At 49.1% G+C, this 23008-nt stretch overlaps 1 protein-coding gene across 1 annotated transcript; it reads right to left on the reverse strand.

Moving 5' to 3' along the window:
* Positions 1–251: 251 nt before the first annotated feature.
* Positions 252–20477, reverse strand: TRIM16 (tripartite motif containing 16). The gene is made up of 6 exons (XM_004760125.3): positions 19720–20477; positions 13617–13712; positions 10079–10312; positions 7857–8022; positions 7294–7389; positions 252–3384 (listed from the first exon to the last, which is right to left on the reverse strand). Exons 1-6 carry the CDS (start codon positions 20218–20220, stop codon positions 2816–2818), a joined length of 1662 nt encoding a protein of 553 aa, XP_004760182.1. The 5' UTR covers positions 20221–20477; the 3' UTR covers positions 252–2815.
* Between the last annotated feature and the right edge of the window lie 2531 nt (positions 20478–23008).

The raw sequence follows: 23008 nt of genomic DNA on the forward strand, positions 1-23008 counted from the left end.
CTCAGGCCATAATCTCAGGGTCATGAGATTGGGCCCCACAGTGGGCTCTGTGCTGAGCATGGAGCCTACTTAAGATGCTCTCTCTCTCTCTCTCCCCATCTACCCCTCCAAATCCCCACTCTCTCTCTCTCTCAAAAAAAAAAAAATTATATATATATATCAACTTCTTGTGATCAAAAGATACATCTAGTTATGTTCTGAGTCACTGTTATCTTAGCATATTGGCTTCCATGTTATAAATGCCACATGTGTTGAATCAATTTCATTTTATTTCAGGACAGTCATTCCAAAAACATGCTGAACCCGGTTAGAGAAATAAGGGTTCCACAGTTGGGCCAAAATTCTTATCTCCTCATTCCATCATAAAGCTTGGGAAGACATGGGAATTTACTCAGGTTCTCTAACATTCCTGGAAAAGAAGTCATAAGCACTTGAACTTCAACAAGTTGAGACAGGAATGAATTACGTGGTGGCTAAAATTACATTCTGACTCCACAATCACAAGTGGTCTAGTAACGGAACAAAACAATCATGCACCAGAAGGAGCCCCTGATGAGTTCAGACTCTTTTCCCAAATGTGTCTACACAGAGCAAGAGGAAGTAAGTGTAGGTAAATACAGAGGGTGATGTGCACACACAACACACACACAGAGCTTGGGGGAAATGACAGAATATAAAATAGGCCTTTGTTCTCTTGTTTTATTTATTTATGCTTTAAAATTTGTTCATTTTAAACAATTTCTGTTTGGGGACCAAGAATAAGCAAAAAGATATGCCCGTCAGTGGAAGCAATGACAGACAGAAAGTAGGTGTTTCTCTCAGTTTTGCTTTGGTCTTCTACATCAAAAAGGGAAGGTTGACACTGAAACTGAATGAACAACAAAGGAGCTGGCAGGGAAATGAAGCTCAAGTCAGTTAAGGAGATGCCCAAACGGTCCCTTTATAAGAGCTCCGGCATTCTGATCTCAAAAAGCTACATCTCACAGCACGGACACTGTTGGCCAATGTGACCAAAAGCCAGGCAGTAATCTTCGAGAAATGAGGAAAAGTGATAGACGATGGGGACACACGAAACTGCCTCAGCTTTTAAAAAGAAAAGTAAGGTACGTTCTGGAAGCAAAAGACTCATCAACTTGATGTTAACTCACAGCAGAGAAACCTTAAAATCAAGCATTTGGTGAGCATTCAGAAAATAAAGCAGCTGCACCAATAAACCACAGTGGTTCCATAAAAACAAGGGCAGGCCAAGGTGTTCTCCTTTTCTCTTCTGAGCGCCTTATGAGACAGGTGGAATGAGGAAAGGCAGACGTGTCTTGGTTTCTCCCTTTGGAAAAGTCCTTCCTGGTGTCTGGTGGATGAAGAGCTAAAAGTGGGCTACCTCAGTGTACAGTTTTACCAAAGTGCAACTTACTGCAAACTCAAAAGGCATTGACTGGGAGGTGCCAGATTCCCTATTTGACCCTCCTCTCATCAACAGGTATCAATAAGATTAATTAGGAAAGTTGACCAGCTCTGTGGGGGACACCAAGCTAGGAAGGAGCACTCATCTACGGGCTCCAGAATCAAGAATCAAAAGCATCTCGGTGAGCAGAGCAATGAAATTTTAAATTCAAGTAAAAAAAAAAAAAAATGAACTCAGTAAAATTCAAATTTCAAAACATCCAAGAAAAACAATTCAAATCCTACTCTGTATAAATCCTAGGACATGAACAGAGGGCAGGGTCTCTGGGAACAAAGTAAGCGACTCAAAGCAATGTACTCTTGAGAAAGGACCATCAGACAGACAGAGGAGGAAACTTGCCTGACACGGTTCCCAGGAAACGACCCAGAAGTTACGAAGGAAAGTGGGAAATGTAGTGTGAAAACAAGACGACTTTCCTGGAGGGTCCGCATGAGAACTGCCTCCAAGTATTTGAAGGGCGGTCCTCTGAATGAGAGATGGGACATGTCCACATCTTGGGGTGAGACCCTCCCCTGAGGTCATGAGGACTAAGACTCCAACTCCAGGAAGACATTTCTTAGCATCGTCACTATCCAAAAATCCGATGAGCTGCGGGGTGAGGTAGTGAGGTCTCAGCTGCTCGACTGGCCCAGACGGAGTGGGCGCGAAGGCACGGAGGGCTTAAGAGGCTCGATGTCCATGCTGAGGAGCTCATCATGTAGCTTATCCCCTTACACACAACACCCAGGGAGGAATGAGGAGGGCAGCATCGTGTAGTGGTTAAAAATCTCTGCATCAGCTGCCCAGCTTCCAACCCCAGCTCGGCCACTTGCTCACCGTGTGAGTGCAACGACTTTGAGCAAGTTCACTGACCATCCCCCCACCCCGGGGGCCACAGGTTCCCCAATCTGTAAACTGAGGATGATGGGAGCCTGGACCCCCAGGGAGCCACCGTGAAGTTGGGAGTGGATGGCCGTGCGGCATTAAGAACAGTGTCTGGGGCGTAGGCAACACAAAATAGAGTCTGCAATTGATTCTGATTACTCTGCAATCTCTGTGATCGCGCTGAAGATTCCTGGGCACCGAGCCTGGGCACAGTGTGACATTCACCTGAGCAGAGAGGAGAACATCACTAGAAGATGAGAAACGGGGTGTAGGTGCCTAGGGAGTAAAGAACACGGAGAACAGCACAGCAGAAGTAAAAGGGGAAAGCCAGAGACCTCTCCCCTCGTGCAGGAATCCACGTGATTCCTAAAGCCACTGGCAGACCTTTCCATCCCCAAGTCCCCTTTAAGATGCAAGCTGCTGGCTGGTCTTTGTGGTCAGCAAGAGTCTGGGGTCTAGGACGCAGCCTCGGTGGACGCGCCGGGCTTCTCAGCCTACTGGCATGGGCTTCTCAGGCTCCACCCCCAGATCCACGATCCGGATGGTGTTTTCCTTCTTGGAAAGCCAGAAGGCAGGGTAGACCGGCTCTGAAAACTTGCACTCAAACTTGTGAATCAGAGTCATGGCATCGGGCTCTACCCCATAGAAGGAGAGGATCCCCCCCAGAAAGTCCACGTAGATCCCCAGCCTCCGGAAAGGGCTGGCTTTAAGCGGGGTTTCCGTGTCGCTGTGCCAGGCTGTGAACTCCTTCCCGTTCCAGTGGAGGCTCCAGGAGAAGTTGTTTCCAGAAATGCAACCATTGCGCTCCTCCCCTTTCCGGTCGATGCCTTTGCAGGTCAGGCCAACATAAGTGCCGGCTCCAGAGATCTCTACCTCGAAATAGTACCTGTGCAGGTAAAGGCTCTGTGTGGACAGCACCTGCCGCCAGTGCACAAACCTGCTGGGGAGGTCCGGGTAGGGGTGCTCCCAGGGCGTGGTGTTGGTGACCTTGCGATTGTCCTCCTGCAGCCGGAGATACCTGTGCGCCGTGTCCGGGTCAAAAGAGATGTCACATGCATCTGAGGGGATATGGGAGAAGGGCGGGGAGGCAGGTCAGGAAGAGACAGCTGCTCTGGACAGGACACTTTGAACCCATCCCACTTCCCAGGTAAGAGAAAAACATCTTTCTCCTCTGCTCTGTTTACCCCAGGCCACTGCTCCCCCCAGAAAAGCAGTGGGCGAAAACCAGGAGCAGAGAACACAAGTCGCGCCACTTCCTTCCTTTATGAAGTTCAAATTGCTTGGCATTGACTGTGCAATTTACGGAACTGAACCAAGAAATAAAACCCCCTGATTTAGTCATTCATTCATTCGAAAATACGTATCGAAAGCCGGGCACTCGTCTTCTTCTCAGTGTTGGCAAGGGTTTGTGGAAATAGGCACTCACATATCCACTCCTGATTCTTTTACTTTTTTTAATTTGACCAATATTTAGCATGGTAAACTCTCACCCATTCCCTCAAACATAATCATTTCCGAATCCCAGAGAATCAAAAACTAATGGCACCTCCTTGCACCCAGTTGCTGGAGTCACACTGAAGTTATTCTGAAAATTTCTTTGCCCCCAGCCTCCCCCCCCCCCCCAGAACACACAGACAGCCCCAAGCCTGGTAGATCCCACTTCTGTGCAAACCACTGCTTCACCCCCAATCTAGTCCAGAATCATACAACGGGCTCCTAGCTGGCCAAGCTGCTCTGTCTTGACCCCCTCCCATCCCCTGTCCACCACAGAGCCATGGAGCAGGTTTCAGGGTACAGGCTAAGGTAAAGTATGTCACCCCAGCTTTAAGACCTTGGATAGTGCCTCTTGCCCACCGAATGCAGCAGTGGCCCATCACCCTGGCCTGCACAGCCAGGGATGACTGGCCCTTGCCTGTGTCTCCAGCTTTGTCTTCTGCCCTCTGGCCCTTGATGGCCATGGTCCAGACCTCCTGGCCTCAGGAACATGCAGCGCTGAGCCCACTTCGGGGCTTTAGCACAGACCATTCTCTCCATGACATCATCATCGCCCTAACCTGAGCCTGGGAGATTCCTGCTGATCTTTCAAATTGTAGCTGAGAGCTCATGTCCTCAAGGAGGCCCTGGCCACCACTTTTTCTCAGAGCGCTCCGACTTCGTAAGGGTCATGGTACTCCACACAATGGGTCTAATCTATTTACTTATGGGTTCGTTTCATGCTCGTCTTCCTTCTAATCTATAAACTCCACATTTCACATGGGACTGGATCTTGGACTTCTAGCTCAGAGATGTTCAGTATATATTCCCCAAGTGAATTCGCATATTCAAGTCTATTTAAAATCCATTAATATAAAAAATTGTTTTAGATTAACCCCGAGTTTTCCAAACTTCTTTGTGTCTAGGGAAGGGAAATTCTTTTTGGTTGTTGTGGGATTTTTGTTGTTTTGTTTTTGTAAGGGAAATTCGTAGCAGTCAATGAATCACTTTAGAAGGAAAAAAAAAAGGACACAACAATCTAAGAAGTTAAAAGGAAAAATGAAAGGGCTGCTGGGTGGCTCAGTCAGACTGTCCGACTCTTGATTTCAGCTCAGGTCATGGTCTCAGGGTCATTGAGATCGAGCTCTACGTCAGGCTCTGCACGGAGTCTGCTTTAGATTTTCTCTCTCTCCCTCTCCATCTGCCCCTCCCCCAGCTCTCTCTCTCAAAATAAATAAACAAAATCTTAAAAAAAAAAAAAAAGAAATGTGAATGTGAACCGAGGACCATAAAAAGGCATACAGGTGCTCACTTTGGCAGCATCTATACTAAAATGGGACTGATACAGAAATGAGCACAGGCCATGGACACAGGTCACATGCAAATTCGTGAAGCATTCCATATTTTTAAAGGCAGCCAAAGGTACAAAGTTTCAGCTATAAGAGAAGTCCAGGGGATGTCATGTACAGCATAGTACCTATCGTTAACGAGACGGTGCTGCAGATCTGAAAGTTGCTTAGACAGTAGATCTCAAAACTTCTCATCATTAAAAAAAAAGAATTTTGTAACTATATGAGGTGATGGACGCTAACCAACTTTTCATTTCACAATATAGGTGTATGTCAAATCATGATCTTGTACATGTACAACTAGTATACGTTATATATCAATAATACCTCCAAAAATGTGGTTTTTTGTTTTTATGCATTTGAGAGAGAGAGAGCACAAACAGGGGGAGAGGCAGAGGGAGAAGGAGAAGCAGACTCCCCACTGAGCTGGGAGCCTGATGTGGGCTCGATCCCAGAACCTGGAGATCATGACCTGAGACCAAGGCTGATGCCTAACCATCTAAGTCACCCAGGTGCCCTAAAAAATGTGTTTTAAAAAGGCATATTTTGGGGGCGCCTGGGTGATTCAGTGGGTTAAAGCCTCTGCCTTCGGCTCAGGTCATGATGTCAGGGTCCTGGGATCAAGCCCCGCATTGGGCTCTCTGCTCAGTGGGGAGCCCACTTCCCCCTCTGTCTCTGTCAGATACTCTGCCTACTTGTGATCTCTGTCTGTCAAATAAAGAAAATCTTTTTCTTAAAAAATCCTTTAAAAAAAATATCCTTTAAACTCTTAAAGGAGGAAGAGTTGTCCTCCTTTAATTTGGCAAGTTGGTCAAGTTGGCAATTTGAGCCACAGGACTTTGACAGGTCCAACAAGTGGACTCTATAAAAGCATCAAAGTTTGTAACAATCCCCAAAAACACAAAGTTAATATCGGGTGTGAACAAAGACCTCCGTAATGCCAAAGAACAGAGGTTATAATACAATACGTTTCATCTTTATCTTAATGTCAGGAATAAAGCGTGTTTGGTTTCTTGTATTCATTAGATCTGTGTATAACAATACAGATGTGCTTCTTTCAGGAAGCAGGAAAGAATACATAAAGGAAACTATGTGGAAGTGGAGAGGTCCTGAGAAAAAGTAGGAGCCGTGGCAAAAAACAGGAAACGGTCTTCGGAACCTGGGGCTCCATGGAGAAGGAAGACCTGCACTTATCCAACCAGTGGTCACCCCCAGAAAACAAGCAGTAGCAGGATTCAACGGTGTATCCCAAAAAGATTAATTTGCCAAATGTCATAAAAATATGCAGTTCTGCTTCTCCTGGGAGATGAAAGCATATGGACTGGTTATGTCCTGATCGGAAACACAGTGTTTTTTTTTTTTTTTAAGATTTTATTTATTTATTCATGAGAGACAGAAGGAGAGGCAGAGGCAGAGGGAGAAGCAGGCTCCCCAAGGAGCAGGGAGACTGGTGTGGGACTGGATCCCAGGACCCCTGGGGATCATGACTTGGCCAAAGGCAGACACCTAACCTTCTGAGCCACCCAGGCACCCTTGGAAACACAGTGTTCTAAAACATGCTAACAGACCAGGTCAGTACCACACAATGACAGGACAACAGGTTACCCAATTCTGGCCAAGCCAGACCTAAAAGGGAATCATCTGGTAACTAGCCAGGAGCTTCCGAAGTGCCAGGCTCATGAAAGACAGGCTAAGGGATTGGACCCAGGTTGGGGGAGACTAAGGAGGCAGGGAAACATCTGTGATCCTGGATCAGACTAGGGGCCAGAAAAAGGACACCGGTTAGCATGCTGGGTGAAACACTTGGATAATTCTACAGATTGGTTAATAGTAGTGAACTGATGTTCATTTCCTGGTTTTAGTCAATTTACCATAGTTATAGAAAGTGTTAATGTTCAGAGAAGTCTGATGAAAGGTATACCAGAATTCTGTCCCATTTTCTCCAATGCCTTTGTGAGTTTGAAATTGTCTCAAACATAAAAAGTAAAAAAAATAATAATAAAATTCAAAAAAATTTAAGTATCCCATTTAGGGGTAGACTTGAGTTTGCAACAGCCTGAAACTTACAGGAAAAACGGTGTTCTTGCTCCAACAAGCCTTACACTGACATCAGTAAGTGGGTAAGGAAAGCTGTTTGCAACTTACATTGGAGGAACTGCTGCCTGGTGCTGGGCTCGGGTTTTGAGGTCCAATACTTGCGCTTGACAACAGCAGACACTTGAGTGCTGATATCATACTCCTCTGGAAAATCAGAGAGTTATGCATGCATACCTGTCCAGGTGGTCAGGAGAACCTAAGAAGCAGGGGTCCCCAGCCTCTCTTCCCTGAGCTTCCTGGGGAAGAAAGGGCTGGACTCTAGTCACATCAGAGAGAAACACACTCAACGGATGATTTCCCTGTGGGTGAAACAAAATCCACTGGAGAATGATCCCGAGCTGACTTGGATCTCACTTCAAAGTACAGGCATTAGCAACCTCGGAAACTAGTCAGGGAAATTCGAGCCAATGGCAGGATGTAACTAACTCAACTTCTCTGGGTTTGCATCATAAAATCAAATGATCAAGGTAAGTGCCCGTTAGCCACTGGTCTGGCCAAAGGACAGCTTTGAACATGAGCTATTCCCCCTGATTTCACCCTCTGTCCCCTGGCTCTCTCCCACTCTGAGAAACACACATTCCTTTGCCCACGGCGCAGACAGCTTTCCTCACCTTCCTTGGAGAAATCCTGGAGCTTCTCCTTGTAGTTTTGCAGCAACTGAACTAAGTGCACCGTGGAGTCTGTGATGACTCGGCGGATGCCCGAGAGCTTGTCCTTGAGTCCGATGTAAACACTAGGGAAGGCACTGTCCTCAGTGTTCTTAAACTTGCAGTACTCCTGCAGGAAATGAAACACGGCAGAACTTGCCTTGGTTTCTGAAGTTCTGAAACTGGACTGCTCTGGTGACCTCACTTCCTACATCTGAAAATAGGTTGATGGCAATGCAGCCAACACAAAGCAGGCATATGTAAACATGTCCAGCTCAGGACCTAATAACGTAGAAAGCATTTTTTTTTTTTTAATTGGGAAAGAGGGCTTTTAAAAATCAAGGGGCACGCACAAAAAATAAACATAAAAAAAATAAAAATAGGGGCGCCTGGGTGGCTCAGTGGGTTAAAGGCTCTACCTTCAGCTCAGGTCATGATCCCAGGGTCCTGGGATCAGGCCCTGCATCCAGGTCCCTGCTCGGCGGGGAGCCTGCTTCCCCTTCTCTCTCTCTGCCTGCCTCTCTGCCTACTTGTGATCTCTGTCTGTCAAATAAATAAATAAAATCTTTTTAAAATAATAATAATAATAAAATTAAAAATAAAAATAAAAATCAAGAGACACACACAAATTAAAATTAAAAAATAAAAATAAAAACCAAGAAACACTAGATGCCTAGGAACAACTCTAAGGCACCTCCCAGATTAGGGACCAAGGACAAGAACACCTTGTTTGCCAACAGTCCAAATAGCAACAGAAACATTCCTGCTACTTCCATTCCTTGGAGACTTTTTTTTCTTTTATTAAGAATTTTTTAAAAAGATTTTATTTATGTATTTGAGAGACAGAGAGAGCATGAGCAGGTGGTGGGGGGCGGTTGGAAGAGGCAGAGGGAGAGGGAGAAGCAGACTCCCTGCTGAGCAGGGATTTCCCAGGACCCTGGGATCATGGCCTGAGCCGAAGGCAGACGCTTAACCAGCTGAGCCACCCAGGCGTCCCTCTTTTTTAGAATTTAGACAGAAATCATGATATGGAAGGGAGGAATGGAGGTGGAGGTATAGCCCTAGGAAGACCCATGAACAGGTCCTCAGACAGGAATGCTACCTTCGTCCTGCCCATTCAGTCTGATACACAGGCTCTCTCATTCTTACACTGTGCTTTAGCTTTTGGAAGCACCTTCCAGTATAATCATATGAAGTTGTTTACGCTTCAAAAAAAGGCAGTGATGAGGAAAGGTTGCTCTCAGATGCAACACAGTATCAACATCCAAACTCAGCTGGAACATGGTAGGGCAGACTGGATACAGTAGAAAACTTAGCAATGGAAAGTTGTACCAGAATGGTTAGGCAGATTAACAAGAGAGAAAAAAAGTCCAACCCAGAGAGTTGACAGAAAGAGAAACATTTTAACACTGCATACAGATTTAGTGCCATACATGAAAAAAGTGATATTTTAAATCAGTGGGCGGAAGGGGCACCTGGATGGTTCCATCAGTTAAGCGTCTGCCTTCCCCTTAGGTCATGATCCCAGGCTCCTGGGATGGAGCCCTGTGTGTGTGTGGCGGGGTGGGGGTGGGAGGGTGTTCTGTGCTGGGGGGGGGGGGGGTCCCTGCTCAGCGGGGATCCTGCTTCTCCCTCTCCCTCTGCCTGCCACTCCCTGTCACTGGGGCTTCTGTATATCTCTTTCCAATACATAAATAACCTTAAGAAAAGGAAAGAAAGCTATTGACTTAGTACCTGATTGTCTGATAAATGAGGAATTTGAGACCCAGCAAGTTTCAGTGACCTGGTCAATAATTACACAGCTATTCAGCGACAGATCTGGGATGATGGCATCAAAGTACCTTATTCCCCAAATCAGTTGTGGTCTCTCAAACCTCTCTACTCATGCGTAGGCTCTAACTGACTCTCTTTGGACATGACCTACTTCCCCTGACCCAGTTCCAGCCTCCCACTCTGGGAAGTCTGGCCTGCCTCTCCCGTATTCCTGCATTCTCCTAATACCCCCTTCCCTCTGTGTCCCGGGCTTCCTGCGCACCCCCATATAAAGGAGCAGTTCCACTCCCGCGGTCTCCACCTCCGCCACAGGCCTCGCCAGTGAGGGTGCTCCCTGGCACTAATGAACCTGATGCCTCTGCCTCCGTCCCTCCATGCCTCCCTCCACCCCACCCCACCCCACCCCCACCCACCTCCAGGAACAGGACGGTGTTGCTGATGGCAGCAATCCTCTCCAGCTCCTGCCGGCTCTTCTCCATCTGTGCACTCCGGTGCTCCAGGTGCGTCTTGATGCCGTTGGCCTGGTTCAGAGCCACTTGCTCCTTCTCCTCCAAGAAGAGCATCACGTCGGCCTGGGCCTTCCTCATGGCGGCAAGCAGCTCCCCAAACTGCTCCTCGGCCACCGCCTTCACCTCTGACACCGACAGCTGGCGAGGGAGGGGGCAGAGAAGAGAAGGTTAGTGAGGCATGCAAGGTTCTGGAAGCTCAGCCCACAGGACCGTAACCCCGAAAAGCCCATAAGTTAGGGAGCAATTTTCTATTATAAAAGGAAGATTTGGGGGTTCCTAGGTGGCTCGGTTGGCTAAGCATCTGCCTTCGGCTCAGGTCTGGATCTCAGTATCCTGGGATCAAGCCCCATGCTGGGCTCCCTGCTCAGCGGGGAGTCTGCTTCTCCTTCTCCAGCTGCCCCTCCTCCCTCCCTACACCACCCCCTCCAAATAAATAAATAAATAAATAAAATCTAAAAGGAACATTTTATTCTCCTATAAATCCTGGAGTCCTGAAAAAAAGGGGGGGGGTTACTTATCCACCACCATCAACTTCATCTCTCATACATCTGATGTCTACTTGTGATCTCTGTCAAAGAAATAAATAAAATCTTTTCTTTTTTTTAAAGATTTTATTTATTTATTTGACACAGAGAGAGATGACAAGCAGTCAGAGAGGCAGGCAGAGAGAGAGGAGGAAACAGGCTCCCTGCTGAGCAGAGAGCCTGACTCGGGGCTCGATCCCAGGACCCTGGGATCATGACCTGAGCCAAAGGCAGAGGCTTTAACCCACTGAACCACCCAGGCACCCCTGAATTCCTGTTCTTTTTTTTTAATTTTTTTAAGATTTTATTTATTTATTTGACAGACAGAGATCACAAGTAGAAAGAGAGGCAGGCAGAGAGGAGGGGAAGCAGGTTCCCTGCTGAGCAGAGATCCTGATGTGGGGCTCGATCCCAGTACCCTGGGATCATGCCTTGAGCTGAAGGCAGAGGCTTTAACCCACTGAGCCACCCAGGCACCCCCGAATTCCTGTTCTTATACTTGAAATAAGCCAACTAAGAGTGAACCCATGAAACCCTAGACACCCACCTTGAACCCCAATAAAGGCAGACCCAGGTCTGTACTCTCTCCTTCCCTCTCTACCTGCAACCTTGCTGTGTGGCCTGTGGCCTCTGGCAGCATTCTGTGTCCTCCAAGACCTTTGAGTAATAAATCTCGTTCTTCAAAATGCCCTGAGAATTCCTTGCTGACACGCATCCCACAACTGCAAGTTTCTAATAGAAGCACAATACCACGAGGCTGAGAAGCAGGAGTCTGAAGAGAGACTTCAGGGTCCAAATCCCCTCTCTTCCACCAAGGCCTTCCTGAGGAAGGCTGGATAGATTGAGAGTTCAACTGATGATGGCATACTGACTCTTCCACTATCAAATGTAACCTCTTATATGGAGAAATAAATACTTGTTCCCAGGGCATCTGGGTGGCTCGATCTTTAAGCATCTGCCTTTGGCTCAGGTCATGCTCCCGGGGTCCTGGGATAGAGCTCCCTGCTCAGCCGGAAGCCTGTTTCTCCCTCTCTCTCCGCCTGTGCTCCCCCTGCTTGTGCTCTCTCTGTCAAATGAATAAATAAAATCTTTCCAAATAAATAAATAAATACTTGCTCCCTGCATAGAAATGGAATATGCAAAGGATATTTTTTACATAATGTGTAATGACAAAGAAAGACTAAAGAGAGGAGAGGCCACACGGGTAGCAAAGTATGGAAGCTAATGGCTTGAAGAGATTGAGGATGGTGCTTGCACCTATGAACATCTTGAGTTTCTTAGGTTGAGGGAGCAGCAATCCCAGGTTCCTGTTTCATCAATCTGGGACCCCCCAGACAAGTCTCGTCATCACTCTGTGTTCATGTCCCTCGTACATGCTGGCTATTGTGATAACTACCTCCCCAAGTTACCACACAGTCATGAGAAAAGCTGAGTAGGGATCAAAGTGTCTGAAAAATAAAGGGCTAGAAAAAAGGCAGGATGCTCCATGTGGTTTCTAGATTATCTTGAGCCTGGAAATCAACACTCGCCAAAGGTTTACAAGACTTTAAAAGGAAAATTATTTCTCTTCTTTTCATAAGATGATATGGGTGTGAAAGAGGTGTTGATCTTTCACAGCTAGTGAGTTGTAAACACTGAGAAGGAGAAAATTAAGTTGAAATGGATAACATGTATCAGATGTGGGTGGGTGGATGGATGGATGGAAAGATGGAAGGAAGGATGGATGGATGAATGGATGGATGAATGGATGGATGGATGGATGGATGGAAGGAAGGATGGATGGAAGGAAGGATGGTTGGGTGGATAGAGGGAAGGAAGGATGGTTGGATGGATGGATGTGTGGATAGGTGGATGGATGGATGGATGGATGGATGGAAGGAAGGATGGATGGAAGGATGGATGCGTGGATAGGTGGATGGATGGAAGGATGGATGGATGGATAGGTGGATGGATGGATGGATGGATGGATGGATGGAAGGAAGGATGGATGGATGGAAGGAAGGATGGTTGGATGGATGGATGGAAGGAAGGATGGTTGGATGGATGGATGGAAGGAAGGATGGTTGGATGGAAGGATGGATGGATGGAAGGATGGATGGATGGATGGATGGATGGATGAATGGATGGATGCGTGGATAGGTAGGTGGATGGATGGATGGGAGGATGGATGGATAGATGGATGGATGGAAGGATGGATGGATGGAAGGATGGGTAGATGGGTGGATGGATGGTTGGATGGAAAAAATAATTCATGGTATGCAAAGATGTTCCTGCTGACTCACTACCATAGCTTAGGTGTTTCACATTCTTTTTTGAATGATGGTTTGGCCTTCCACTAATGAGAAGTATTTGTGGAACTCTTTGGGTCCACTTAGAGTTTATATGAAAAGTGTCCATAAACTACAGAGACTAAAACCAAGTAGCCTGGCACACCACTGGCCTTATCAAGTTACCATCCACTAATCAAGCAGTTCTCCACTCTTTTTTCTTGCTGCCAGGACACAGGACTGGTGACACTCTCATGCCAAGCACCTTCCTAAGACAGAAACCCAGATTCTCTGCCTGATTCGTAGAATTCTAGCTAGATGCCCCCTCCGCCCCCCACCCTCAGCACACCTTTCTCCTGGTCAAAAAAGCATACGCAAATGTAAAAACAAGAATGATGTTATCACAGGACCAATCTGGCTCTTACTCTGTATCATTAAAAAGTAAATCACTTGCCAGTTTTGAACCTTAATTTCATAGGAAAAGCTGACAGAGAGCTGAGCCCCCCCCCCACCATGGAGCTGCTCATACCTCTACCTATAATTCTCATTTGCTAAGAAACCCCAAGGAGCCCATGGACAAGGAGACTGGGCCTGCGACCCCATGTCCCACAACCCCAAATGGGCACAGCAGGTGACCCAGAGCAGCCTTACCAAAACAGATTTGTGATTGGCTTGGAGCCTGGCGATGGCGTTTTCATTCAACTTCAGCTTCCGTTCCAGCTCTAACTGGGTGTCCCGAAGCTCAGCCTAAGAGGGAAGAACCGTGTTAAGGAGTGTACACAGAATGTGCCCCCAGGAGCAAAGACGCTACCCACCCCTCCTGCGTGGAAAGGAGAATCTGACCTTGGGAGCTGCCTCAGAAGCCACCTGGAGGGCCCTAAAAGGACACGAAGGGTCAGCTGTGTGCCAGCGCCTCCTGGTGCTGAACTCAGCACAGATCAGCTAAAAATACCACGAGCACATACATTATGCGACACTAGGCATTACTTCCAGCATGGAGATGGATCAGCTTGTATCGTCCTGACCACACCCATGGTAGCTAAGTACCATTATCCCCATTTCTCAGATGATACCATCAAACCACCTGTCAAGGTCACACAGTTCAACGCTGGAGTCCAACCCAGCCCATCTGCCCCCAGAATAACGTTAACAAGGAGTAGGAGCTGGAGCCAAGCATGGGAACCCCAGCTTTTCTACTTAGCAGCCGATCCTTTGGAAAAATCTACTTAACCTCTCTAGGCTTCCATTTCTTCACCTGTGAAATGGGAATAACAAATGCACCCAACCCACAGGGGTTTTGCGAGGACTGAGTGAAAGAGCCTGTGTTAATGCGAACTTGCTTTAGCAGCTGGCACATTGTGTGTGTGCTACCAACATCAGCCATCGTGGGGGCCCCTCTTCTTGCTTACTGCTACAGATGAGGGAGCAGAGCCTGGCTAATGACAGAGCAAAAGCGGACACCCTGCTACCTGCCTCCCTCCACCTGCCACTTCTGGGTGGGACCTGCGTGACATTCTTGTAAAGATCTCCCAACTATCTTTTTTTTTTTTTAAGATTTTATTTATTTATTTGAGAGAGCGAGAGAGAGCATGAGAGGGGAGAAGGTCAGAGGGAGAAGCAGACTCTCCATGGAGCTGGGAGCCTGATGTGGGACTGGATCCCAGAATTCCAGGATTAAGACCTAAGCCAAAGGCAGTGGCTTAACCAACTCAGCCACACAGGCATCCCTAAAGATCTCCCCACTATCTTAAAGTCAGTGCCTGGCTAGAGAGAAAAACAACCTTAACTTGACAATGGCAAGACCTCCAGTATCTTGTGGGTCCTCTTTAGCATATGAAAGTTCTTTTGAAACCTCTCTTTTCTTTACTTTCCCCCATCTCCCAAGTATATAATCAGCCACCACCACCCCCCCACACCCCCCCCCCCACCACCACCCCACCCCGCACTGGGGCAGCAGCTCTTTCCGCCCACGGAGCCCATCCCGTGCTTTAATAAACCACCATTTTGCACCAAAGACATCTCAAGAATTCCTTCTTGGTCCCAGGACCTCACCCCATTGAACCTCACCTAGATTCCAAGACCACATCACTACCATGGCCGCGCTCCATCACACACTCACCACCGCGAGCCAGGCCAAGCTAGACCTCCGCGCCGGGCAAGTGTGTGCCTGAGAACCTCAGGTTTGCTAGCTCTGACTCCACTGCCTGCTTCACCCTTCCGTCTGGAGACTCCCCAAACACTTTCTGCCAAGAAGTGGGCCAAGGCATGAAGCCTAAACCTTTGTGGCCTTCAAAGGCCCTCCAAGGGCATGAGTCAGCAAGAAAGAAAAGACAAGACTGGTTTTAAATGCTTCCAATAGGTTCTATCTGCACCAGAAGCTGCACATTTGCGCCCTAAGGGAACTCAGTAGGCATCAATGGTCTCTACTCCACTCCCCCCCACTCACCCGGCCCGCCCCATCGCAGGAAGCCTGGGGAAAATTCCAGGCCCCCTAGTGAGGGGGAACCAGAGACCTGGCTCACTCTGCAGAAGGAATGGAACTTCTTAGTTTTGTTTTGTTTTGCTCAGGATCTGGGGTGTTGACTTGGAGCTAGGGGGCCCTGTGACCCCCATCCCTGAAACCTGTTTGGGGGTTGGGGGAGGGTCTGGCCTATTTGAGGGCAGTCCTGTAAGTTTTGGGGGTGGGGGGTGAAGTGCTTGTTTTAAGGTGGTGAAGACCACAACAGAACACATCCTGGCAAGGGGCCTGGGTAGCCCCAGCAGGATCCAAAGCCATGGGGGAAACTCCCAGAAAGTAGCCAGGGAAGGGGTGCTCTCCCCTGCCTGCAGATTGCCATAAAAGGAGAAAAAGACTACCTAATGGGGACCTCTCTGAGTCAACCCAAGGGAAGACACTCCAGATTACCACAAAAGGGAGGGCCGCTTTGGAAGACCTGCCTCTCCGGTTATGCCTGTTCCTAGAACATGACAAGGGGCCTCAGGCTCTGTCTCTAGGGTTTCCCAAGATGCCGGCCATTCACTCGTCTCAGGCCAGGGTGGATGGACTCATCAGAAAAGCGGGACAGCAGTGCCAATGAGAGCAGGCACCCTGTATTGAAGGGCACAGAGGGTCCTGCCTACTTCAGCAAGGTAATAAGTGTTGTGCAAAAGGCACAGTATTGGGGGCGTGAAGACCTGCCACTGTTGGCCATCCCATCTCTGTCAAATCGCTGAGCTTCTCCCCTGGGGCACGGGGCACAGGAACAGATTAACATAATTGTTCTTGCTTCTATCTACAGGGGAAGGTGGTACCCAGAGCTTAGGGGTCGGACTTGGGGTTAGAGATGCAAATAGGAGCAGGAGAGGGAGGGAGAAGAGAGAAAATTCCAGGAGGTCCGGGTTCCTCTGTATTTCCATCTGCACGATGGTGGCCCTTCCGAGTCCGCCTGGACTGACTTCATTCCTCAGCCAATTGGTCAGAACCTACCACATGCCAGTCCCATCAAATAGGACACCCTCCCTGCTCCTTAAAGACATACAAGTGCCTGGTAGAATGCGTAAGAACAACAATTAAAAAAAAAAAAAAAAAGTTATGTGATACTGAGTCCAAGGCATTCCTCAGAACTTCTAGAAGAAATTCTTTCCCTGAGTGCCCTCAAATCATCCGTGTTGTGGCCACCAGCAAAGGGGCTATGGAAAATGCCGGTGCCTTGCTCCCCAGCGATGCATGAATACCTGTGGCTTGCAGAAACTTGGCTCCTGCTCTATAAGGAGACTGTGTCCCCAGGCTGCTTCCAGTCCCGAACCTTCTGGAACCAATGCTGAGGCTGAATGTAATGTGGGCCCATGATCTAAGACAGATCTTCCCACTCCCAAGAACCCTGCCTTCGCTCTTGCTGACAACTCCTTCCTGGACCAGGTAGCAGGTCACGGTCATGCCTCAGCCCTGAGGTACTTCCAGGGAGCCGTGGAACTTGCCTTGGCTTCCTCCTTCAAATCCAAGCCCCCAGAGGACACAATGTGGTCTCACACTTAGCCCATAGGAAGCAATCGATGATGTGTGATAAGCTTGAGGAAGAACAAGAAAGAACCATGTGCACTTCCGGGGTGTGAACAAACAAGGAAATGGCCAGTGGAGTCCAAGTTTTATCAGGTTTTGCATGCACGCAGGCAGGTGCACAGCCAGGCCAGCTGACCTTAAAACCGAAGGGGCCTTAGGAAGCTGGCCTGGGGCAGAGAGAAGTCCCCATCAGGAAAAGCCAGGATCTGGTAGACCAGCAGGATGGAACATGTATCAAAGAACAGCCATTTCCCAAAATCCAGAAGTTCTGTCCACTGGTACAGCTAGAGACGGGAGAAGCTTCAGGAGGGGTTCCCTTGGTTAACTGAGAAGTCAGTGGCTCTGGGGATCTGATGCAGATCTCAGCTGCTTTGTGTCCTCATGACTGACCCCGCTATTTACACCTTCCTACAAGGACGTGCCTGCTTGAGTAATTAGCCCTTAACACAATCCAAAGTGACCTTCAGTGAGTCACTCCAGCAGGCAGGGGCCAGCTGAAGGGGATACGAGTTTTCTGGGGCCTTCATTATGCCAGGTAAAACTTTCAAAATAATTCTAGGGGCATTTTCAGTCTCATCAACCCACTGTGTCTTCTGGGCTGATCTCTTGGGCTCCTTGCGAGAAATCTTTGACTCCTAAGATTTGGCAGAGACACCTGCAGTGTGGCTGCCCTTATGAAGGAAACTTGCTCTCTAAGCTGAAAACAAGGCCACAGGAAAGAAATGGCGAGAGCTCTCTCCGGGAGAGCAGAAGAGTGGAGGTTTGGAACTGGGGTCCTCACCAAAAATCTGGGGTGTGGAGCTGCTGGATTGTACCTGGACTGAAAAGCCATGACTGCTTTTCAAGACCAAATGTTGCTCTGGAGCCCCTTACCCAGTTTTTATTTTACCCTACACAGTCTCCCTGCCTGAACTTAGGGCTCCGTACATGCTCTCCTCAAGTCTTCCCGCTCAGAATGACAATCACCCTCTCTGCCATGCACCAGTCTACACCGTGCTTAAAATCCATATTGTACCCATGCCAGTATAGACACACTGTTTCTGAAAGGAAGCAGAAGAAAGTAGTGTTTGTCTAAGGAAGGAGGAGGGGGGGTGTCCAGTCTGGAGGGAGTGCTTTTCTTGATATGATCTATTGCAAATTTGGTGGAGATTGCTTTTTAACATGTATATGCATCCCTTTTTCCAGTTAAATATAGTAACATTCACATATCAGACCCCAAGAGAACAGCAGTACACTTTGTCTTAGTATCTCTACTCTATGTGTGGCAGGATTTGGGTACCCCTCCCCCAAAAAAAGGTAAGGTTATAATAATGTCATCTCGGGGTCCTTCACTCACGTTCCCAAGGTGGGGTGATGTTCCAAAAGCTTCCATTCCTCACTCCATGACTTAGCTGTCTGTGTGAGTTTGGCAAAATGTGACGCCAAAGAGGACTGCCACCCCAGAGAGTTATCTGAATGAGAAAATGCACAGAAAGCACCCGGCCCAGGGCGATGCTCAGTGAGGACCATTTTCGCTCAATTCTGTCGCGCTTTTTTCTTTTGCCCCGTCTCTCTGTTGACTGAGAGCTTCTGCATGGTTACAGAAGCGCATAATACTGACCCTCACCCTGGTTATGTGTGGCAGCAAACGGCTTTCTGGACAGGACATTTCCCTGACTCCGGAAACATTGGAAGCAGCTGGCAGGGGCCTCCCTGAGCTGGGATTGGTGACTCACTAGCATCTGGAATACAGAGCTTTCCAGAACAAAGGCCATGAACACTGGATTCAATCTGTGCCTAAGAAAGGACACGGAGGAGGGGCTCTAGCAAGTAAGCCCTTCCCAGAAAGCCCTTCCCTTTGCTGCCCAGGAACATTGGACCGAGGAATTACGGAATTACGGTGGGGCTCCCGCCCTGTGCGGTGCAAACAGGGAGCTGCCCGCAGAATAAACGTGAGCAATGTGGGAGAAAAGTCAATTGCACTGCCCTACCCAGGGGGGAAAAAATTGCTCCTGAAAAGTCAAAGTGCGAGAAACCACGAACACAAAGTAGCCAAGTCCCATTCCCAAGAACTTCCCCATGCTCTGGGCTTTAGGGCAAAGAAAAGCTGGTTGTTCTAGAAACAGTTTCCCTATCTGATGGGAGTAAAATTATAGGCTAAGAGTATAGTGTTTCTTAGTCCCTCCTAGTACCTCTGCCTGCTGAGGAACTTCTGTTTTCCCTAAGTTTCCAAGCTCTCGGATTTCACAGCGGGTATTTCTAGAGGAGCACTTCCTACTGGTCTCCCGTTTGGGGTAAAGGGGAAAAAGAGAAATTAAGTGAAAGGTTTGTTTTTTTTTCTCTTGAATTTCTGCCAAGGTTTACATTTCATTCGTTGCCACACAGATCCAGCCAGAAGGTGATGTCACTGCCCTGAGCCCCAGAACGCCTATTCCTATACCCCACACCCAAACACACATCCGTCCCCGAAAGCAGAGTGACGGAGAGGAAACTAGCAAGCATGAGGTCAGACAGACACACACAGAGACAGTACGGGGCAGCCGGATGGAGATGGGAGCAGAGCAACCCACTTCAGTTTCCAAAGCCAAGTGCAGTAGATATCTACCCTGGACAAATAGCCAGGGACTACGGCTGAAGTCCTTGGCAGGACTCAGAGCGCAGAAGTGAAGTCGGGAGCCCCGGGAGCTGTGGCAGTGGTCCTCCACCTCCCTCTCCTGCATGGACCCCAGCACTTGCCTCCTTGTCCCTCCGGGCAGCATCCAAGGAAACCGAGGAATGGCCCTTGTGCTCGTCCTGGCCACACTCCTGGCAGATGCACTGCCCGTCGGGGCGGCAGAAGGCGACCAGTGGGCTGTGGTGGGCAGGGCAGGTGCGCAGGTCCCGGTCCTTCACGGGCTCGATCAGCTGGTGGCTGTGCAGTCTGCTGTTCTCCTGGTGAGGCCGCAGGTGCTCCTCGCAATAATTCACCATGCAGGTCAGGCAGGACTTAACCGCCTTCACCCTGCCAGTCCCGAGGCAGAAGTCACATAGGATCTCCGCCTCCCCCTCACCGTCAGGATCCCCCTGCCCTGCAGAGTCACTTCCCTGTCCCTCCGTCTCCACCTGAGGGCTCCCCAGGGATCCCATGTCCTCTTCTTCCGCCAGGCTGCCTGACCTAGGGTCTGGGCTGACAGTGGCCAGAGGGTGAGCCAGGATCCCAGGCGGTGGCCCTGGGTCCATCAGATCCAACTCAGCCATCTGGAAGACTCTGGAGCCGGAGCCGTCCTTCCTCTGCCCCTTGTCCCAGGATCTTGTGCGGCCCAAGTCAGACAAGAAAGCCACGCCTCGATGATTGCAGCTGTCACAGGAGTTTAACTGTTTCCGCCCTGCGGGAGGAAGCTCAGTTAGTCATTACTCTGATCCAGCTTGGATGGCGGCCAGCGGCTGTGACGACGCGGCAGCTAGGTTGTTCAGGCTGAGGACGGCCGCTCCCAACGTCTCCCCAGGGGCTCAGGCCGCTCCTTGGGTCCAGCCCCGAAACTTCTATTCTTGCATGAAATCATTCGCACCCTGTAGGCTCAGCCAAAGATCATGTGTGTCTGTGGCTGCTCTGGAAAGAATTCGAGATTCCTGAGCTCTGCTGTAAAAAGCTTGACCAGCTGCATTTTTTGTTTGCCTTTTTTCAAGGGATCTAAAATGCAAGGACTTCAACGATCGGTCAGACCTTCATCTCTTCCCATCTCGTAGAACTGGACATGAGGCATCTAAGAAAGGGAGGATATGTGCCCCTGACCCTGACTTTGTCCATGCCACCTTCTTGCAAATGGGTGCTTGAGGGGATCAGAAGGTCAGGGACAGCGTCAGGGAAGAAGACGTCTCCTTCTACGTAAAGCTCAACTCAGACAGCTCCCCCGGGCTACACGTCCCACCCCATGGTTCCTAGAAAGAGGTTCCTAGAAACAGCCCCTTTGCCCACTTAGTAAGGTGTTTCTGGACACAGCGTGTGAGTTTTCTTATGCTGTCAAAATAACCAAGTACCACAGACTGGTGGATATAAACCACAGAAATTAATTTTCTCGGGGGCGCCTGGGTGGCTCAGTGGGTTGAGCCGCTGCCTTCGGCTCAGGTCATGATCTCGGGGTCCTGAGATCGAGTCTTGCATCGGGCTCTCTGCTCAGCAGGGAGCCTGCTTCCCTCTCTCTCTCTCTCTCTCTCTGCCTGCCTCTCCATCTACTTGTGATTTCTCTCTGTCAAATAAATAAATCTTTTAAAAAAAAAGAAATTAATTTTCTCATGGTTCTGGAGGCTAAAATCCAAGATCAAGGTGTCCGCGGAGCTGGTCGCTTCTGGGGTGTCTCTCCTTGGCTTATAGATGGCCATCTTCTGTTTCGGCCTGGCCTTCCCTCTGTGTGTCTGTGTCCCGATCGATTTCCTCTCCTTGATCTCCCCTCCTCCTATAAAGACACCGGTCATACTGGATTAGGGCCACCCTAGCGACCTCCTCTTAATTACCACTTTAAAGACCTTGTCTCCAAATACAATCACATTAAGAGGTCCTGGGTGTGAGGCGTTCAACAGATGAATTTGGGAGAGAAAGACACAATTTAGCCCAGAACACACGGACAAGAGGACAGCGCAGGAAGCATCTAGCTCCCTAAAGAAAGGAACTCCCAGGCATCACCACCGTTGGGGATCTACAGTTGTGCCCAGGACGATTCCAGGGTGCCTGGACCCCAACATCTATATCCTGGAGAGGTTCTACAGCCTCCCCCCTCCCCCGGACTTTTTCAGAAATACTCAAAGGGATTTGGAAAGCTTATGAAAGGGAGAAAGAGTGGGGGAGGGGGCCCTGGTCCAGTTTGTCCCTGGGATCTGGGGCTGAGGCGACTCCAAGACATGGTACTACTCCTCTGTGGCTCTCCACCCTGTACCCTGCCCCCCTCCCCCCTAACTCTGCAGGGTCTGGGTTAAACGAGATCAACCAAGGCACATTTCTTGTCACTAACCAAGATGTTCCAAAAATTCAAAAACTGTAGCGGTTGCTCAAAGTTGGAGGGCATTAAGATAGTAAAAATCTATCTCAGCCACCGCCCCATTGTATTTTCAACGTGCATAGAACATCTGTATCCTGATGGCCTAAAAGCAGCCCTTTTTAGTAATCTGAAGTGTCCCCGTCCAGAATGTTGTGGTCCCCTGTTGAAGAGCCCCCACCCCAAGAGGCTTCCCTGCATTTAAATTCATAGTTTTTAGATCTCCAGCCAGGAGGGAAAGGAGCTGGTGTCTGCAGGCTCCCCTCTGTGCTCAGAGTTAGCAGATGGGGCTGTTTCCTTTCCCTTTTTCCGGAATGACCTGGTGGTGGAGGCTGAGCAGGTCTCACAGGCACAAAGCCTTTGATCTTCCTGAGAAGGAGGAGGGAAAGTGGCCTGGGGCTGAACCGAGGACTTTAAAACCGTCTGGTGGCCTCCTGGCCTCTCCCATTCATTCTGGCTCATTCCCACCCTCTCTCCTTTCATGAATCCGTTCCCTGCCCTGCCCCCACCCTCCACTGTCAACCCTACAGGGCCGCTCCCCCGCCTCCTCAGACCTTCCTTCCCTAGTTGCACATGGGGGAGCCGAAGCAGCCTGGAAAATAGAAAATCTGAATTTCAGTCCTAACCTGGCCTGACAAAATCCTTTGTCCCCACAACACCCGAGTGTCCCCAACCATAAAATGAGTGCCTGAGTCAGGGCTAGCCTGAGATTCCTGGTTTGGCTGTCTGGGGCACTGTGTGGTCTCTGACTTGATGTCTGAGCTTCTTGGGAGAGTGGACGCCTTCTGGAGACTTGCCTCCAGCCCTCTTGGGGACCACGGAATGCACCACAGCTTCTGAATCCCTACCAGGCCTTGAAGCCAAGCCTTCTAGGTGACAGGCGTAGCCCTGATCTCTGCCAGGGGATGTCATGCATCTCATCGCGCTTCAAATACCAGAAGACTGGGACCAACGTCTGGTGTATCTGTTGCACCTGCTGCACCAAGCGCTCCACAGCCATCACCGCCCCTGTCCTC

This window comes from Mustela putorius, unplaced genomic scaffold (assembly GCF_011764305.1).
Source record: "Mustela putorius furo isolate JIRA1106 unplaced genomic scaffold, ASM1176430v1.1 tig00000867_pilon_pilon_pilon, whole genome shotgun sequence".
Taxonomy (NCBI): Eukaryota; Metazoa; Chordata; class Mammalia; order Carnivora; family Mustelidae; genus Mustela; species Mustela putorius.

Coding starts and splice junctions, on each gene's coding strand:
- TRIM16 (XM_004760125.3), bottom strand. CDS start 20,220: ATGGCTGAGTTGGATCTGATGGACCCAGGGCCACCGCCTGGGATCCTG. Junction 8,023..10,078: donor ACACCGTCCTGTTCCTGGAG/GTGGGTGGGGGT, acceptor CATTTCCTGCAG/GAGTACTGCAAGTTTAAGAA. Junction 3,385..7,293: donor CAGGCAGCAGTTCCTCCAAT/GTAAGTTGCAAA, acceptor ATATCCCCTCAG/ATGCATGTGACATCTCTTTT.